The 18,377-nt window shown below is 40.4% G+C and overlaps 2 protein-coding genes across 2 annotated transcripts; one reads left to right on the top strand and one right to left on the bottom strand.

The window, feature by feature from the left end:
* The first annotated feature begins 2,586 nt into the window (after positions 1-2,586).
* LOC124116226 (mucin-5B-like) lies at positions 2,587-12,607 on the top strand. The gene is made up of 9 exons (XM_046477479.2): positions 2,587-2,697; positions 4,142-4,255; positions 4,613-4,771; positions 6,553-6,771; positions 8,225-8,405; positions 9,464-9,588; positions 10,541-10,681; positions 11,230-11,399; positions 11,573-12,607. Exons 1-9 carry the CDS (start codon positions 2,607-2,609, stop codon positions 11,756-11,758), a joined length of 1,386 nt encoding a protein of 461 aa, XP_046333435.2. The 5' UTR covers positions 2,587-2,606; the 3' UTR covers positions 11,759-12,607.
* Positions 12,608-12,619: 12 nt separating this feature from the next.
* On the bottom strand, positions 12,620-15,424 carry LOC124116229. The gene is made up of 2 exons (XM_046477483.2): positions 14,909-15,424; positions 12,620-12,969 (listed from the first exon to the last, which is right to left on the bottom strand). Exons 1-2 carry the CDS (start codon positions 15,102-15,104, stop codon positions 12,860-12,862), a joined length of 306 nt encoding a protein of 101 aa, XP_046333439.1. The 5' UTR covers positions 15,105-15,424; the 3' UTR covers positions 12,620-12,859.
* Between the last annotated feature and the right edge of the window lie 2,953 nt (positions 15,425-18,377).

The following is an 18,377-nucleotide window of genomic DNA, read 5'->3' as shown; positions in this document are numbered from 1 at the left end:
TGCAAATGCAGTGACATAACATCACGTTGCAACAGGATAATGCCTGTCCAAATGTTGCCACTGTCCAATGTTTTAGGCAGCATAACATTGCTGAACTGTCATGGCCGACGGTTTCTCCTGACCTCTCCCCAATAGAGCAAGTCTGGCGTGAGACAGGACAAGAACCAGACAGCAACGCTAGCTCTGTTTGATCTCTGGAAGAAATATGGAACAATCACCCCCAGGCTATTTTCAATCATCTAGCATCCTCAACGTACCACTGCTGCCTCGCCTGTAACAACGCAAATATTGGTCGCATCCGATATCGACATTGTTACTTCAGTTTGCTATATTACCAATCCTCTTTCATGTTAACGAGTATGAGTTTTGTCAATGCATTTGTTATGATAACAACACTGATCAGATTGACCAAATATTTGCTTTGCATGAAGCACAGTTACTTTTTTCTTACTGGTCTACACTGTCTTGCACTGAAAAGCAGGACCCGTGAAGATCCGGGGTAGAAAGGGCTGCAGCAACTTATGCTTGCCCTAAAAGGCGACTATGCTTTTTGGAAAGAGGTGACTTACGGGATCGGGCATGAATGTCATTGGTTGATGGATGTCATCGTATCCCAATGGCGTTGATAGATGCTCATGCTGTCAATCACTGGATTGTCTGGTCCAGACTCGATTATTTACAGACCGCCGTCCTACAGCTCGACTATTGCTGAGAGCGGCGTTGAACAACATACAAACAAACAAAATATTAAAGCAGACTGAAAGTAGTTCCTGCAGTCTTATTCAACTCGAATGATATATCAATGTTATTCTTTCTTATACGTTTTCATCCCTATATTTAAGCAAGAAGTTGGCATCCCCATGGGCACTACGAAATACATGTACAAGTATACTGCTCGGTCCAGCAAATGAGCCACCAATGTGTTTCAAAGGTTGACCATAATCCTTAAGACAATCCAAAAAGGACGTTATTTATATTCGGGGCGGCCGAGTAGCCTAGTGGTTAAAGCGTTCGCTCGTCACGCCGAAGACCCGGGTTCGATTCCCGACATGGGTACAATGTGTGAAACCCATTTCTGGTGGCCCCGTCGTGATATTGCTGGAATGTTGCTAAAAGCGGCGTAAAAACATACTCACTCACTCACAAAAAAATATTTGAGACACATGAAATAAACAGCTTGTGGATTCAAAGGAATTGGTTGAAATTCCATAAGGAAAAACTTCACTCCTAGATCCATGGGGCACTTGTCACTAAACGCGGTGACCATATATATAGATTTTATTTTCTTCGAGGTTCAGGACATTTTGTCAAAAGTGAAAGCAAATGTCGTCTGAAGGTTACTGAGAAAACAATTCGTGAAATGCAGGACTCCTCATTGATAACATCTACATGTGTAAAATTTGTGGATAAGATATATAGGCAAGACGTGGGCATCAATATGGAACTAATTGTGTTCCTTTCTAGGTGATTTGTCATGCATACGATTTCAGAATTCCTTCTCGGATAAGCAACATCAAAACAAGGCGAATGTAAATTTGACTAACTTAAGCATCAGGTATATCGGTGATCTGATATCGTTCAATAACGGACAAATAACCAATTCTCTGCTACTGTTTTACCCACCTGTGTTAGAAACGAAAGACATCAGTGAAACCGGCCTCATCTGTTTCATATTTAGATCTATGCATAAAGAATGAGAAAAGAACAATCCGCAAGACTGTATGAAAAGAGGGATGACTCCGACTTTCCAATGGCCAGCGTTCACTTCATGTCGAGTAACATGTCAAATTCCATTTCCAAATTTGACGCATCAGTGACCAGAATAATTGATGCAACTCATTATTTTGACTTGTACCATATTTTTTTCAGGTGAATGGTTGACCTGCATTTGCATGTGTTTATCACTTGTGCCATCGATGGGGCAGGATAAGCTCACCTATTCGCGAACAGTTGGTATCATCACAATTTAAGGTTATGGGAGTTGTACAATGTACTTATGAGATTTCTTATAATCATGGAAGGAATTTTGTAGTTTATGTTTGAGTATGTTCATATGCATAACACTACCAAATACACTAAGAGTGCATGTTATTTGAACACAAGTTGTTTATTGTGTTTCGGGTGAATTATGGAAACACAACTATTTGGAGAATGTTTTCATTTCGCGCCTCCGAATTAGCTAGGACAAATTCTATTTAAAACACTCAAAACAAAATAGCGACACGAACCGTTTTGTAGGTTGACTCAACCCTCCCTATATTTACGTACATACTAATTTACTTCCATGCAAAACAATAAGATAGAAAGGTTCTGTTTTCCTGTCCCATCTTGGCGCCCATTGTTAGGCGCTAAACAATTCATCATTGAAGGTTTACATGCACACACCACGATTACATCACAAGGAAAGAAAACCCTTCTACAATTTTTTACAATAAAAATTCCGTCACGTTGCTCGACCAGGAACTTATGATAAACACATTGTCACCCAACAATTACTTAAGATTTTCAAGGTTGGGTGTCTCCGTGTGATAATGACAAAGATGTCTTGTTGTCAAGGCATTGTGCATAATTCCGTTATAAGAGCACGTCGTTTGTTGTGACTAAAGATGAAAATGTTACTACGGCGAGTATTTGTATTACTCTCGTTTACATATCTCTGTATATGTCAAGTTCTGTCCCAGTTTGCCGAAAACTCATGTGAGTATTTCATAATTATAGTTGTTTTATTTGCTCTAGTGCATGTGTTTAATATTTGTCGGAATTGAGGGGCAGAGTTCAGTTAAGGCGTTCCAGAACGCAGGGTCGGTGATCTGAATTCCAGATTCGTCTTTATTTGGATTCTTGGTTTGTCAGCACCATGTCCGTGCTCGTTTCACCAAAGTGCATTCGTGACCAACTCGTGGTATTCCGGGACAAGCCGAATAGCTACTCGTGCCCCTCTCATGGCCATTTTTGCGACCGGGTTCCGTCTCAGTGCAAACGGGCATGCCTAAAACAATTGTCAACTCGTTGCGTGATGGTTCACATATATTTCCCCTTATATTATATATATTTCAGATGCAGTTTTAAGCACATCGGGACGTGCGAAATTATAAGTATGATTGAATATTGGTTTATTTTTAGATGCAAGACATATGTAAAATCAAAATTATTTCTGAGGGATTCTTTGACGAAGAACTTCTGAATGGTTTGACGTATTTTCGCACATAACATTCATCGATTGGGGGACGAGTCTTCTTGCAGGCTACGGAAAGGGGCGAGTGGTGACGAATGACCAAAGTGGCGAACGTCTAAGACCGGCGTTAGTTCGGGTTTTGCTGTCACATAACGATGACACGTTGTGATACAACTAAAATGTTGAAAGCATTAACCCACAACAAATACACATGCTTGTGTATTTGCCTAGTTTTATGTTCCGAAAAAGAGGACAGTCGTCGTCCTTGCAAGTGTCGTCAAACAAACATGGCCAGCTTCGTACTTATAATCAATAAGGACGTTCGATTTTACTATTTTGGGTGGATTCTTCTGGAATCGGCCACACCTGTCTCTGTCTGTCGCCATTATTGTTTACAATAAGGGGCATAACTCTTACTCGGTATTACGTCACCCGATGTTGGAAAAATCGACATTTGTCGTAGTTTTCACCGGAAGTGTCCCATTACACAGGTAATACCTCCACACGTTGATCATGAACCAATGGCTGGAAGACCTTGTCGCATGTCGGCGCTGTTTCTTGCTCATGCTTCTATTCGCTGGTGTGTCTGGTCTGTCCTTTTCAGACCGCCATTATATTGCTGGGCCCACTTGCACAAAGCGATCTTAGCGCTAAGACTATTGTAAGCCTATGTTAAAGTATGGGAGTTACGATCATCTTAGCGCTAAGATCGCTTTGTGCAAGAGGGCCCTGGAGTATTACTGTTCGCGGTGTTAACATTCATTCATAAACACATTTGAAAGATACCTTTGAGATAAACATCATGTTCCCATGACAGGCATCTCTGTTCCATGATAAAATGAAAGTCAGAATGAGCTCTCGACACTTGGAAGCCGTTAGAATGAGCTCTCGACACTTGGAAGCCGTTAGAATGAGCTCTCGACACTTGGAAGCCGTTATTTATGGACGTGAGTCACCGTGTTGCAGTATGCAGGCAGCTGTATCGAGGAACTTGTCGGACGTCATGTCGTGTCTCTGAAACACGACTCCCTGTGCCGGACTCCGTCCTGTTCTGTCGTGGAGGAGCTTGTTGTAAATCTGGTAAGAATTCGATACAAAACATAATTGTATAATACGGTAATAAACGATCGAAATAATAAAAAAAAATAATAGACCCTTCAATGTTTTCAAAAAAAATTTAAACAAATAGAGTTCGGTTGGATACGAAAATCAGAAAATTTCAAATTATGTTTTTCATATGATTTTTGTGACATGTCACAAGAATATTAAATAAACTAATCGCGCTTACAGGAAGACAAAGCCGTCCACTGCTTGGAGTTCCGATGAAGCTATGAATAGTATTCTAGGTGGCTATTTCTCGCATTTTTATTGAATTTTGGATTATGACATTTTTGTCAAAACAGTGAAAAATAACACGCCTTATAACATTTGTAATAGACAGATCCCCTGGAATATGGGGCGCGTGGACGACGTGGAGTCCCTGCACAGAGTCCTGCGGGGATGGAGTAAGGACAAGGTCAAGGACATGTCAGTTTGGGCAGTGTCTCGGAGCTGCCAGACAGACTGGGCAATGCCGCAGGGCAGGCTGTTTGTTGTGTGAGATACCTCATTTACTATGAATGTTTGTTGTTTTACACCACAGTCAGCAATATATTCGAGCTATTTCACGCAAGCCAATAAATAATGGCGTCTGTGACAGAGAAACCAGTGGTTGATACAGTGGTTCATCAGTCCCACGCCGGCATAGAATCAATCAAGTATCACCGAACCAGACAAAAGAGATCCATTCTTGTCGTTGTGTAACTATAAAAAATAGCTACATGTGGATCTATTCTAACTCGGGTGGTAACTAATACCGAGATCTATTCTTACTCGGGTGGGGCACCTTATATCTCATTTGAGAATATTCAGTAATACTTTACAAACTGTCTTTTCAATATTTTGAAGGTTTTGGTGTGAGCAAAACGTGATAAGAGTAAAATATCATCTAATGTTCAGTTTTAAAAACAAGTTATGGTCTTGTCGGTGGATTAATGTAGATGTTGATAATATACTACAGGGCACATGCATTTATACAGCCATTTTTGCTGGGGGCTAAAAATCAAACACATAAGAAAGGGTTATTCGTTGGTGATGATTTGTCACGGATTTCATAGTTGTATTTAGGACCTGACGCTTGCAGTCTCGGCGACTGTTTTCAGGTAACGTTTTGATAAAGATTGTAATTTCTTGGTCAAATCCGATTTTTAATTTCATACTTTAGTATATACTTTTTTTACCGGCAGTTTATAATTAAGGTATATTTTTCTTACAATTTTTAATATACATGTTTTCCTTTCATTTTTTAACACAGAAAACGATTATTCAGTGACATGTTTTGTGATTGGTCAATCATGTACTTCAAGAACAGTTAAGCACCGCCCGATTCTTTCATAATACTAAAGTTAATCTGTCATGCCATGACACATTCTTTCAAATTACTCAAATTAATCTATCGTGCCATGACACATTCTTTCATATTACTATCGTTAATCTGTCATGCCATGACTCATTCTTTCAAATTACTAAAATTAATCTGTCGTGCCATGACACATTCTTTCAAATTACTAAAGTTAATCTGTCATGCCATGACACATTCTTTCAAATTACTAAAACTAATCTGTCATGCCATGACTAGTAACATGAAAGAATCGCGTGATTTTTTTCAATTATTTTTAGTCGTGTTACGAGTGACAAAGTGTCTCAAGTACCAAAAGGAAGGACCCACCTCTGTTTCACTATAAACAATGTTTAATTATTACCAAAACCCACAATTATTTAATACTTACACAACTGCGAATACAATCTGACAAAGTAACAGACATGTGGCAAAGCACGTGCACAATAGGTGAATCCTCGACGTGATACAGAAACTCCACAAACCAGACACAATCTGGATCCTGGTCACGAACGTTTTCCGATCACTGTTCGATTAGCCAACGACACATTGTGCACAGAGTCAGTCTAACTCAAAGCACAGTTCCACTTACCTGTCTCTTACAAATGACCGCCATGGCCGAATACATCACAGGATTCCACTGGTAGGAATATCTCAAAAACGATATGACGTGAACCAGTACTTACGTCCATCTGGTATAACATTAAGGTGTTCATTCACCAGTTTTCATCAGATAGTGGTGCTATCTTAGACATGTACTAAGAGAAAATCGGTGCCTTATGTAATCATTATGTCTCCAGACGTTAAATGGACGTTCAGGATAAATGATTATTTTGTATAAAGAATGTGAAGCGTTAAGTTCTTATCCTGATGTATATTTACTGAGCTGTGTTGAAGACGAATGGATACACTGAGGATGATTACTTTGTGCTTTCTTTAGTACCGCAAACGACAAGTACAGTTACAACATCTGCAACTACATCTGCGACTCCTTCATCTGCGACTACAACAACAGCGAGTTCAGAAACGACACCGACTACCCCAACAACATCGCCTGTGATGACATCGACGAGTCCAGATACTTCAGAAACCACTGTGCCAACGACATCTCCAACCACTGCGTCTTCAACATCAACAACTGTTCCAGTGGTGAAGAGAAGTATGTCGCTAAATATATAAGATCAATAAAAATCTCATGGCGTTGATCTGCATTAATCCACTGGTGATGGATTCAAATCCATTTGTCACTCGGCTAGCCTAATATAAGTCTAATAGGACCCGAGAAGGACCTGACCCAGCACGGGCAGGAACATTCGTCACCACTCGCCCCTTTCCGTAACCTGTAAGAAGACTCGTCCCCCAATCGATAAATGTTGTGTGCGAAAATACGACAAACCAATCAGAATGCGCGTAGGACTTCTGTCAAAGAATCCATTTTGATTTTTGATTTGCATCTGAAAGTATACCCAAGATATACAACTGGATGTGTTCCATCAGGCTGCATAGTCCTGTACAGTCCCGCTGTGTTTTAAATAGTGGCCTACTTATGATAAATGGGGGAAATATGCGTGAATCATCATGCAACGAGTTCTTTTAGCTGTGCCCGTTTGCGCTTAGACGGAACCCAGTCGCAAAAATGGCCACGAGAGGGGCACGAGTCGCAATTCCGCTTGTCCCGAGTTGGTCACGAATGGGGCAGGAAGGCTTGTTGGACTTTGTTTCGTTCACCTGACTATCACATGAAACAACACAACCTAGAGGCATTAACCCTAATATAACACTTTGCTATTGTCTTCAAACCAAGGTGTATGCTTATATGTGTTCAGCACCGAACAACGTGTTTTCACCAACGGCTATCGAGATGCACGAACTAAATGCAGCGGGATCTGTGGTAACACGTTTTTTTGGCGTGAATTCATCCAATGTCACTACTCCAAACTCGTGGAACCCAGTGCTCCAGTACTTGTCAGTATCATACATTGCCGATTGTTATACTGACTCTCGATACGTAACCGACATGCATCAGTTTGGGCTTACTCCCACAGATAAATATTATGTAGCGTTAGCGCTCAATAACCTTGGAAAAAAATAGTTGTCTCAGACAAGAATTAAACATAGTTGTAATTTGAAATTCACGTGTCACTAGCAAGGTGTAAGGGATTTTATGAGCTGAATGTTTTTGTCTTGCCTTTGCATGTGTTTGTGACGCATGCCTCCGATGGGCAGGATACGCCTATCTTTTCACAAACACCTGGTTTCATCACTTTTTGACAGGGATTCATAAATGCTTGTTTATGATATTGTCGTAAGGGTACAATGGAGATACTTCTTATGGAACTGTTTTTTGTCGCTACAATGTACATACCACGTGAACAAATACATGTAACGACATGGACTTTTCGAGTAGTAATTCAAAGCGCAAATGGATCAAACTCATGACGTTATGATATCCGCACATGCCGACGCTTTGAGGATGCACATTGTGGATGAGTCTAGCCCAATATAAGTACACTCATCATCATCATCATCATCATCAACATCATCATCATCATTATCAGACAGCTAGGTTCTTTAACTTGTTATGCGAACCTTGTTTCCACCATTATCTGTAGGTTGTGGCTCGGTAAGGGATCAAACAAGTACAGTTCCGGTGACTGATTGTTCTGGTAACCCGTGGACGGTCAGCCTCCAAATCATCAACACAGATGGAGATGCTCCCTACAGGTTTCCCGTTTGTTCGGGGGTCTTGCTGTCGATGACGGAGATCCTTACAACAGCAGCATGTGCAAAGGGGTAAGGAAAATACCAGTAATACTATTATCAAACAGTTCATTTTGTTACAGCATACAATTATTTGTTTATTTGTACCCTATATCTGTGCCTGTAAAGCCTGGACCAGCCAGTCAAGTGATTGATATTGTGAACAATGATCCTTGTCGTCGGGGTACGATGACACGCAATCAACCATTTAACTTGCCAATCCATTTGGTCGCCTGTTTTATACAATGTCTTGAACAAACCATTCTGGGGCAGACAAGTCCTTCTCCCCCATGCTTGCGGCAAGAGTCGACTAAAACGAGGGTCCGGGTGATGCATGTGTATGTGCTCATGACTCATCGTGTGCCCTGTCACCTGACATTTGGGGTCGTTTCTCATGTTATCGGTTTGCATGATTCAGGGACAGTTATATTTTGTTCAGGCAGCTGTGTACAATATTACAGACTGTGGTGTTGCACACTCAGAAAAAGTACTCGCCAATGATTCTAGCATGTTGACCTCATCAGGAGTAGTTTGACCGCTTGGTCTGTGCAGTAGGCTGTCATTCTTACAGCAAAATTAAATTATCGTATTGTTAAGGTAGGCACAATTTTATGGATAACAACTTCTTTAATACCGTAAAAAGCTTTTTATAGTATTAAAGAAGTTGTTATCCATAATATTGTGTCTACCTTGTCATCCGTCCACTTCTAAGTAATGCCTATCAAACAATTTATCGTATTGTTATTTATATTTTGTTCTCATGCTTTTTGAATGTCACGCTATATCAGTATTATAAAGTCCACATCTGGACGTGACTAAGAAGACCCAATTTGGCCAATGGAATGTCACATTTACACAATCCTTTGAAGTATTGTTATGACGTTATAAGTTATATTCAGCCGACTTACAATTGATATAACCCATATCATAGCTCGTCCTTTCTATTTGAACGATTCATTCACGATTTGTACGTTAAAACGTTTTGTTTTATACTAAATTATGTTACTTGAAGTATAAATGTATCTTTTGTGCATCTCTGTTGTTGTTATATGCATGATTTATAATGACGTTGTTTGGTTCAACAAAACCAGTTTGAAGAGAATCCTAGACGTGCCAACACTGCAGTCGCTTGCAGTCGCCGGCAGTGAGACAGGCGGTACACAGAGCAGGACTATTACCAATGTGACACTGTTCGAACAGACCGCGGAGACCTTAGGTATTACATTATTGTTGTCTTTATCCCTCATCATAAAACAAATGAGAGATTTAGTTGGGATTAACGCCTCTTTGAAAAATTCTTTCACTTATATTACGACGCGGCGTGTTAGCTTTATGTGGGAGGAAAGCCCGAAGTGGTTCAGGTCGTTACCGTTTAATTGTCTATTACCGTTCTGGTGAAGCACACTGGTACGGGTGGAAGGGGGGCACCAGAAATGGGCTTCACACATTGTACTCATGTGTGGAAACGAATGCGGGTCTTCGAACGCTTTACCCACTAGGCTAACCCACCGCCCGACATTTAGTGTACTGATGAAGGTTTAATGGCAATGAACTGTTGAATCATTGTGGATCTCTGTAACTGTAGTGACTTCGCTCGTCGGACATGAACCTCTTGTTCTATTCCCAATGTCTTTTACACCTGAAAACATCTGTTGGCGTTTTTATATTGACTTACCTTCAGGAATGGGTTTTCCTCCATTGACATTCGTAGGTTTGCCTCCATTCTGACGTCTTGATTTCTGTTGTTATGTTTTGATTGATACTTGAATACAGAATCACATATTTAGACACGTATGAGTTACATCTGGGACAAACACACGCCTTAATAATATTAAACCTTCACGTGATAGTTCCGATAAAGATAGCACTTGACTTACACGTCATAGAATTACATTGTTTCATGTAAAACAAGGGCGGTCGGGTAGCCTAGTGGTTAAATCCTTCGCTCGTCACGCTGAAGACCCGGGTTCGATTCCCGACATGGGTACAATGTGTGAAGCCCATTTCTGGTGTCCCCCGCCGTGATATTGCTGGAATATTGCTAAAAGCGGCGTAAAACCATACTCACTCACACTCACTCATGTAAAACACACGTTCAATATTGCTAATGTGACAAGCTCTATCTTTGATGAACCTAAGGTCTTCAAGTTCGAGGGATGTGATTTCAGATGTGGAAGGTGATCTGGCTATCGTGAACGTTGGTAACGGCTTCGAGCCAGACACTTGCGCTTCCGCGGCCTGTCTTCCCAACACCAACGACGTCTTCAACACAGGCGACAGATGCCGATTGACTGGATGGAAAAGAGACGGTATGTTGTTTCTAGAGGTGGAAGCTAGTATTGCGTTGTTGTCTCTTTGTGAAGATCCGGATTAGAAGATCCGCCACACAGAATATGTTGATTTTACTTTAGGAATCAACAGATTCGAATGGTTTTTCTGTCTTAAACCAAGTGATGATTAATGTATAGTTTCTCTATTATTTTGAGGGGCATGGGTTGCCTAGTCGTCTAAGGCTCCGCAATTCGCTGTGCAGAAACCTATTATTGTGGGTTCGAATCCCGGTTCGCCCCGATTATGTTTCTAGGTTTGTCAGTACCATACCCGTGCTCGAAGGTTTCACCAAAGTGATAAACGTCTAAGACCTGCATCACTTCGGGCTTTCCTCCCACACCAAGCTGACACGCCACGATATATCTGGAATACTCACTCATTATGATTTTGCGTATTGACTTATTGCAATTGTTGCGTCAGTTTTACTTGTTTAAAATGCACCTTCAGAATAGCCAGTGAATTCTTGGTTCAGAATCAATGGCAAGAACAATAGTGTGATGTGATGTTTTTCGTCCCTATGTTCCAGACGTTACAGCTACTCCATCAGTTATCCTCGTCTCCCAACAACAAGCACCCGTGACGTTACTACCATCGACAACATGCCAAGCCATCTACATCTACCTAGATCCCAACATGACTGTATACAGTGACTCTGTATGCACGGACTCCGGGAAAGACAACTTCGCTCCTTGTGAGGTAAGCTTTGAACACGACTGATGCACCATAAAATGCATTGTATTTGTGTACTTCATTAACTAATTACAATGCCTTTATCTGTTGTAATGTAAGGTCTGAACGTCCATTCTCGAACGAACAAAATAATATCATCTAATTAGACGAGACATTACGGGCAAGTATGTTTTTTTCAGGATGCCAATGGTTGGATGTTGGTGTGCGACAACAGTGACGGCAGTGCGACGTTGGTGGGTCTCGCTACTCCTGGTTCTGACTGCATCACCATCCTCCCCAGCATCTTCCAGGGGGTACAGATGCACATGGACTGGATAGAGAAACGTGTTCCTTCTCTATATGAAAGGGGCGGTCGGGTAGCCTAGTGGTTAAAGCGTTCGCTCGTCACGCCGAAGACCCGGGTTCGATTCCCGACATGGGTACAATGTGTGAAGCCCATTTCTGGTGTCCCCCGCCGTGATATTGCTGGAATATTGCTCAAAGCGGCGTAAAACCATACTCACTCACTCACTCACTCTATACGAAAGTGTTGTTCAAGGCCTTTATGAAGAACACTGACGCTCAAAACATACCAACTTTTATGTCTATATACAGACATCAATGTTATTCAGCTGAGGGTCTATATTAAAAGAATAGAATTATCCTGCGATGTATTAAACATGATCTGTCCCGAGTTAATTAACTTAATATCTGCGTGTCAGCTGAAAGTGGGTTAGTTTTCACATTGTGCATATTGTTCTAAATAAACGAGTTGATATAATAAATCCATATGAAAGACAAATACGCATAGTTGAAGTAATATATCATTACAAGATTACGATTGCTGACGTAATACAGGCATCGTTGTCCCATACCGAAATATCACGTTAAACTTTAATGCCATCACTTCGTAGCATTGTTTACGTCATGTTGACCCTGTTAGATCTTTTTTTAAGTGAGCGATGCGAAAACACTCCCCTTTGGTAGATTAAAGTAAGAAATTCGAAGACATTACTCTTTGGTAGATTGAATTCGAAGTGAGCAATGCCTAAGTATTCTCTTCGGTAGATTAAAAATGAACTATTCGAAGGCATCCAATTTGGTAGTCATAAGATTAAAGTGAGCGATGCAACGGCAAATTAAAGATTAAATTCGGAGTTATGCAAAGACATCCTCGTAGATGGAGTTAAATACGATAAGTATACTACATGTACAATATATATTGTTACCTGAATAAAAAACATATGAATATTGACATGGTTTATTCAAATGTTAAGAGCATTAACTTCGTAAATGAATAGAGAAACAAAATAATTTTCCTTTAAGCAGTCACGCCCAAGTTAGTAACATCAGAGCATAGTCTAGATACACATCAAGCTGAAACGTTTCTTTACAAAACAAACCTATGGGTTGTTAAGATCATGCTATCTTAAACTGTTAGCTAAGACGGCAGTCACGCTCCTGTAAGGTTGTACGTGACTCTTGCGTCAACCGCGGGGAGGATTTGTGCAGTGTGTCATCCAGGCGAAGATGCAGCCTCCACACTTCACGGCTTCGGGGAACAGAGGGGTGCGGATGATGTCGCCACACAGGTTCACTGAAACAATTGAGACGGCTTTTGTACATACTACACATAATCGTTTTCAGACAGACAGACAGATTTATTCGGTAATGTGGGCCATATGGCCTATATTACAATGTCAGTACAATATAAATGTAGTCACGTTTTTCAAAATTTAAATATCTTATACAGGTATACATTGACATTTTTGCAGTTAAGAATATTTGGAAGTGACAGGTAACCGTCATACATATCCTGTAGTTGAGTAATATAATGTTTCCGTAAAGTCTGGTAATAATCACAAGTAAAAAAGCCATGATCTTCATTTTCAATACAACCCTTGTTACAATATCTACATACACTATTTTCATTATATGAGGGAGTTTTACGTAGAAACTGAACATCAAAATTATGTAAGCTAATCCTAAATTTACAAAAGGTTCTTCTGAGAGATTTATCCTGCAAAGAATCAATATATTTTTCTACATTCAGCAAAGATTTAACATTTGAATTATGAGATAAATATTTGGAAGCAGACAATTTTGCAAACCAATTTTGAGAGGCAACATCTTTTAGTCTTTCCTGAAATTGATACAACAAAATATTTACATCACCAACATTTTGGTAGTTCCAGACATATGAAAAACCATTAACATATAAAACAACTTTTAAGATCTGTCACCCAACTGTGCTTACCTTTCTCATCTAGCTTTTTAAGGAAGTAATGACACTGTACAGGATATCTATTTGATCCCATGTGCAATAATTTTAGCTAATATTTTACAGCTCTGATCTGACTCTGGACAAACATATAGTGGCGGCCAGTTTCCCCTAAAAAAGCTGTGTTTGAGGCATATTTACCTACACCAGGAATAGTTGTCGTGCTTCTCGAGGCAAGTGAGCGTTGAGTTGCGTAAACGACACTATTAACAGTAGTTCAGTTATATCAAGGCGTGTTAGCTTACTGTGAAGAGGGAGGGAGAAAGTATGGTTTTACGCCGCCTTTAGTGCCCTATTCCAGACATATCGAGGCAGTGACCAGAAAACTTAAGGGTATCATACATTGTACACTTGTGGGGAATCGAACCCGGTCTTTTACAACCAGGCTACCACACGGCCCCTACTGTAGGAGGAAAGCCCGAAGTGATGTAGGTCTAGACGATTAGGTTGGCTGAACTTACAGGATTATGGTTGAGAAACAAAAGGTCATATTCAGATCAAATCTGGGATTCCATTTCATGACAATAGGATCCTGCCCTGTCGAAGGGACGTAACTCTACACAGGGGATAAACGTAATCACACCTGGCTTTCCGCACACATTATAAGGAGTGAGATGAGGTGAAGTGGGGTGATGAGGTTTACTGTCTCGTTATAGATTATTGCAATTCCACAGCGACCTGCATGCACGTGGATGTGTGGCTGCTCAACTAGTCCGGACGAATGCATGTTTTATTGTGCTCGCCCACTGGGATATCATATGCCGTGGTTTAACATGGACATAAACCGCTGACATATAACTCCTTAAAGGCGCGCGCCAGGCAGGGTAACAAGTACAATGAGACCTAACTACCGACTCACCGCTCTCCGGGCAGATTAAGGAGATACGCCCTGATGTTACAGAAATACTGTCGATAAAGGCGATAAAGCTTAAGACCAAACTCACCTAATCCCTCTGAGAATAATATAATGACTCATTGGCAGTCATACTCAAATATTATTGGGGCGGTCGGGTAGCCTTGTGGTTAAAGCGTTCGCTCGTCGCTCGCCGAATACCCGGGTTCGATTCCCGACATAGTTACAATGTGTGAAGCCACTTTCTGGTGTCCCCCGCCGTGATATTGCTGGAATATTGCTAAAAACGGCATAAAACCATACTCACGCACTCATTCAATTATTATTATTATTATTATTATTACACGAGTATATAGATAAACAGATCGATAGGTAGATAGATCTGGTCATAAACGTTCTTACCATACGTGGTACAGAACTGTTCCTTGCCAGCAGCAGAATTATGATCCTTGGCGGCAGAGCCAAATGCTTCTTCACAGTCCTTCGTACCCATGAAACCAGTTTTGCGTGTCTTCTTGAATCGTCGACGACCCTCGGTAGACTGGAGCGCAATGATGCCGACCAACAGAAGGACAATGGTAAAAAGTGGACGGGACATGGTTACAGAAGAAATACACAAACTGCTCAGAACAGAAGTCAATAATGTGCAAAGACTTGAGGATGTCGTTTATATATCTGTACAGCTGACGGGCATACGCCTTAAACACGGGCGTTAAGGACCTACCGGGGCCTCCTGCAGTGTGCATCACAACAACATGCAACCAGCATGACTGCAATGGCCAGGTGTTATATGCAGAAATACCTCACGGTTCCAATCATTTCATTTGGGAACCGCATCACTGCGTAGATGCAGGATCGGGTGTCATCTGATGAAACAATAACAATAACTATCATACCATAGAAGGGTAAACCACAAAGAAATATGCTGCAGTTTGTCATCGATATATCAGACTGATATAGATTAATGTATTAAACTGTGCATCCATACAGTGTAAACACGGAAATGGTTTTGAAGTTAAATGGCACACATACCAAGTCTGCATGAGGTAGGATTAGACATGACATGAACGAAAAATTGTGCTCCCGTCACAGCTTGAAACAAACTGTTCTAATACATGTTGATATATGGCAGTGTCATTCATTGTTAAAAAATGATGTAAGTGTATCAGCGTTAAGATTAAGTAGACGTTCATAACATTGTGATTAAACAATAATTAGTTCTCAGGGCTGTATTATTATCTAATGTAAGCAGTGGTGTGAATTTACTATACTCGATGCTCTACTATTTATCTTGATGCTCTAAGAGTCAAGTGTAATCTGAAATCGTTTTAGAACAGCAATTGACTAATCCAGCATGGTATACGCTCTTGAGTGTAATTATACTATATAAGTGGGCAGAAGCATGCCTCTCTCATCTCACATTACATCAAGACCAGCGGTTGTGTGAAGCTTGTATTTTCACTGTGGATATCCAGCCTATGTCTATTTTGGAAGCTTGACACTGTTGCTGCCTGGTGAATGTTATCATCACTGATTTTATTGCTATTACCACTGCTATTGTCTTTTACATTGCCACTGTAATTGTATACCCATTGAATTTTGTACTGTCACTCTATTGTGTACTGCCACTGTAATTACTTTGAAGTAGTTTGTATTGATTCGTAAACCTAGTTGATTACAGAATCCACTTATAATTGTATAACATTTTCTGCTATTTGTTGATTCAACACGGAATTCTTTAAGATAGATTTCTTGGTTTACTTATTCTTTCAATTTTGAAGTCGACACGTAACAATGTTAATATCTATTCATCAAAAGAAGTTATAGACCACCCGATCTTTTCATATGACAACAGTTATCTGTCATGGCAATGAAACACACTACATTACATTTCTGACAGTCATGCGTATCCATCATGGACGTCTTTTGACAGAGGAAATAATTGAATAATGGATAATAGAACGAGATCGGATTCTAATAGTTTCGTACCATGTGTTAATGAACTGAGAACCAACATGTCCACACAGTACATAATTCCTTTTTGTGATCGGAATGATTTCTTAATTACATCGGGGCGGTCGGGTTGCCTAGTGGTTAAAGCGTTCGCTCGTCACGCCGAAGATCCGGGTTCAATTTCCGACATGGGTACAATGTGTGAAGCCCATTTCTCGTGTCCCCCGCCGTGATATTGCTGGAATATTGCTAAAACTCGAAGGATGCATCGTGGAAGATGCATCATGAATGATGTACAATGTGTTTTTTCGGAGTATATGTACAGATCAAACATTCATTCGAAAATCTGGATAGAAATTTAGTAGATAATTTTACCATTCTGAGTATCAAAACATGCGCAACATAAGGTCAGTCACACCTTCTCATAAAAAGCAGGATACACTTGTAGGAATGTTTCCAAAAATTGAATTTGATATATGTGTTTTTGAAGCTTCTTATTGTCCAATTCGAATATTATTCCATATTGTGATCGGAATGGTTTCTTAATAAGATCGAGGCGGTCTGGTAGCCCAGTGTTTAAAGCGTTCGCTCGTCCCGCCGAATACCCAGGTTTGCTTTCCGACATGGGAACAATGTGTGAAGCCCATTTCTCGTGTACCCCGAGATGATATTGCTGGAATATTGCTAAAAAGTGGCGTACAACCATACTCACTCACTCACTCTTAATAACATACCAGAAACCAATGATCATGGGTTCGAATCCTGTTTCGCCCTCGTTATGTTTGAAGGTTTTTAGCATCATACCCGTGCTCTTGAGTTTCAGTGAAGTGGTACACGTCAAAGACATGGATCAGTTCGGGCTGTCCCCTCACATCAAACTGACACAAAACATAAATGAAATGCTTTTCAAGAAGCGGTACATCAGCACGGGGTGAATATGCAAGGCATGTATTTAAAATTATGATAGAAATGACTATCCAGTGATGTACACATCATCTATCAATTTTAAGTATAAGAATTTGCTTGATCATGAGTTAGTCATTGACGTGACATAAATACATACACACCTTAATATTACCTTAATTCTGAAGTCTTCCTTAATTCTGAGTCGGTTTCAGCGTTACTCAAGCTTAGTTAGAGAGCCAAACAGATGGCAAACAGATCCCACATGATCGTTTGTTTGCTTCTTTGTTTAACGCCGCTCTCAGCAATATTTCAGCTAAATGACGGCGGTCTGTAGATATCCGAATCTGGACCAGACAATTCAGTGATTGACATCATAAGAATCGATCTACGCAAGCCTGAACACAAGATCCCGTTAGTCGCCTTTTACGACAAGCATGGGTCGCTGAAGACCAATTCTAACCCGGATAATTCACGGTACAGATCCCAAGTTAAAATTATTTAATTAGTTGTATTGAACAGTATTCACGCTTGATTCGGGAGGAAAGCCCAAAGTGATGCCTGGTCTTACCTCTTTGGTAAAACAAGGTGCTGACAGACAAAGAATCACAGTCGGGGCGAAGCACAGGTACGAAAATCTGCCCAAATCAAAGAAACGCGTACCGTATTCGACGTAATAAGCGCCCAGGTCGCTCTCCAAATTAGAAAACGGGGGCTCTTGTTAGAAAATAATTTTGGTTAAAAAAAAGAGTTTAAAGGTTGTAAATGTTGTGGTTTATGCTGACATCCTGAAATGATATAAAAGAAGAATCTGTGTGTATTATACATGACAGATATATTTTCGAGAATTTAATTGCTCATAATTGAGGGTGCATATAACACACGAGTGCGTATTATACACGAATAATTAAGTCTTGTGTACATTGATCAATTGGAAAGGGTCCTAATTGTGATTGTTCACTAGACAATATATTAGCAAATATCGTCACGGGCGCTTATCAGAGCGGAGCGCTTA

The sequence above is a fragment of the Haliotis rufescens genome, unplaced genomic scaffold (assembly GCF_023055435.1).
Source record: "Haliotis rufescens isolate VD_foot unplaced genomic scaffold, xgHalRufe1.0.p SCAF_19, whole genome shotgun sequence".
Classification (NCBI taxonomy): domain Eukaryota; kingdom Metazoa; phylum Mollusca; class Gastropoda; order Lepetellida; family Haliotidae; genus Haliotis; species Haliotis rufescens.
The sequence above is the reverse complement of the archived record's forward strand: the minus strand, read 5'-3'. Positions and strand labels throughout refer to the sequence as shown.

Bases quoted from the DNA above. Each gene is read 5' to 3' on its own strand.
- LOC124116226 (XM_046477479.2), top strand. From the start codon at position 2,607: ATGAAAATGTTACTACGGCGAGTATTTGTATTACTCTCGTTTACATAT. The intron at 2,698-4,141 runs GTGAGTATTTCA...ACCGTGTTGCAG, and splicing joins CCAGTTTGCCGAAAACTCAT to TATGCAGGCAGCTGTATCGA. The intron at 4,772-6,552 runs GTGAGATACCTC...TGCTTTCTTTAG, and splicing joins CAGGGCAGGCTGTTTGTTGT to TACCGCAAACGACAAGTACA.
- LOC124116229 (XM_046477483.2), bottom strand. From the start codon at position 15,104: ATGTCCCGTCCACTTTTTACCATTGTCCTTCTGTTGGTCGGCATCATT. The intron at 12,970-14,908 runs GTAAGAACGTTT...CAATTGTTTCAG, and splicing joins ACAGTTCTGTACCACGTATG to TGAACCTGTGTGGCGACATC.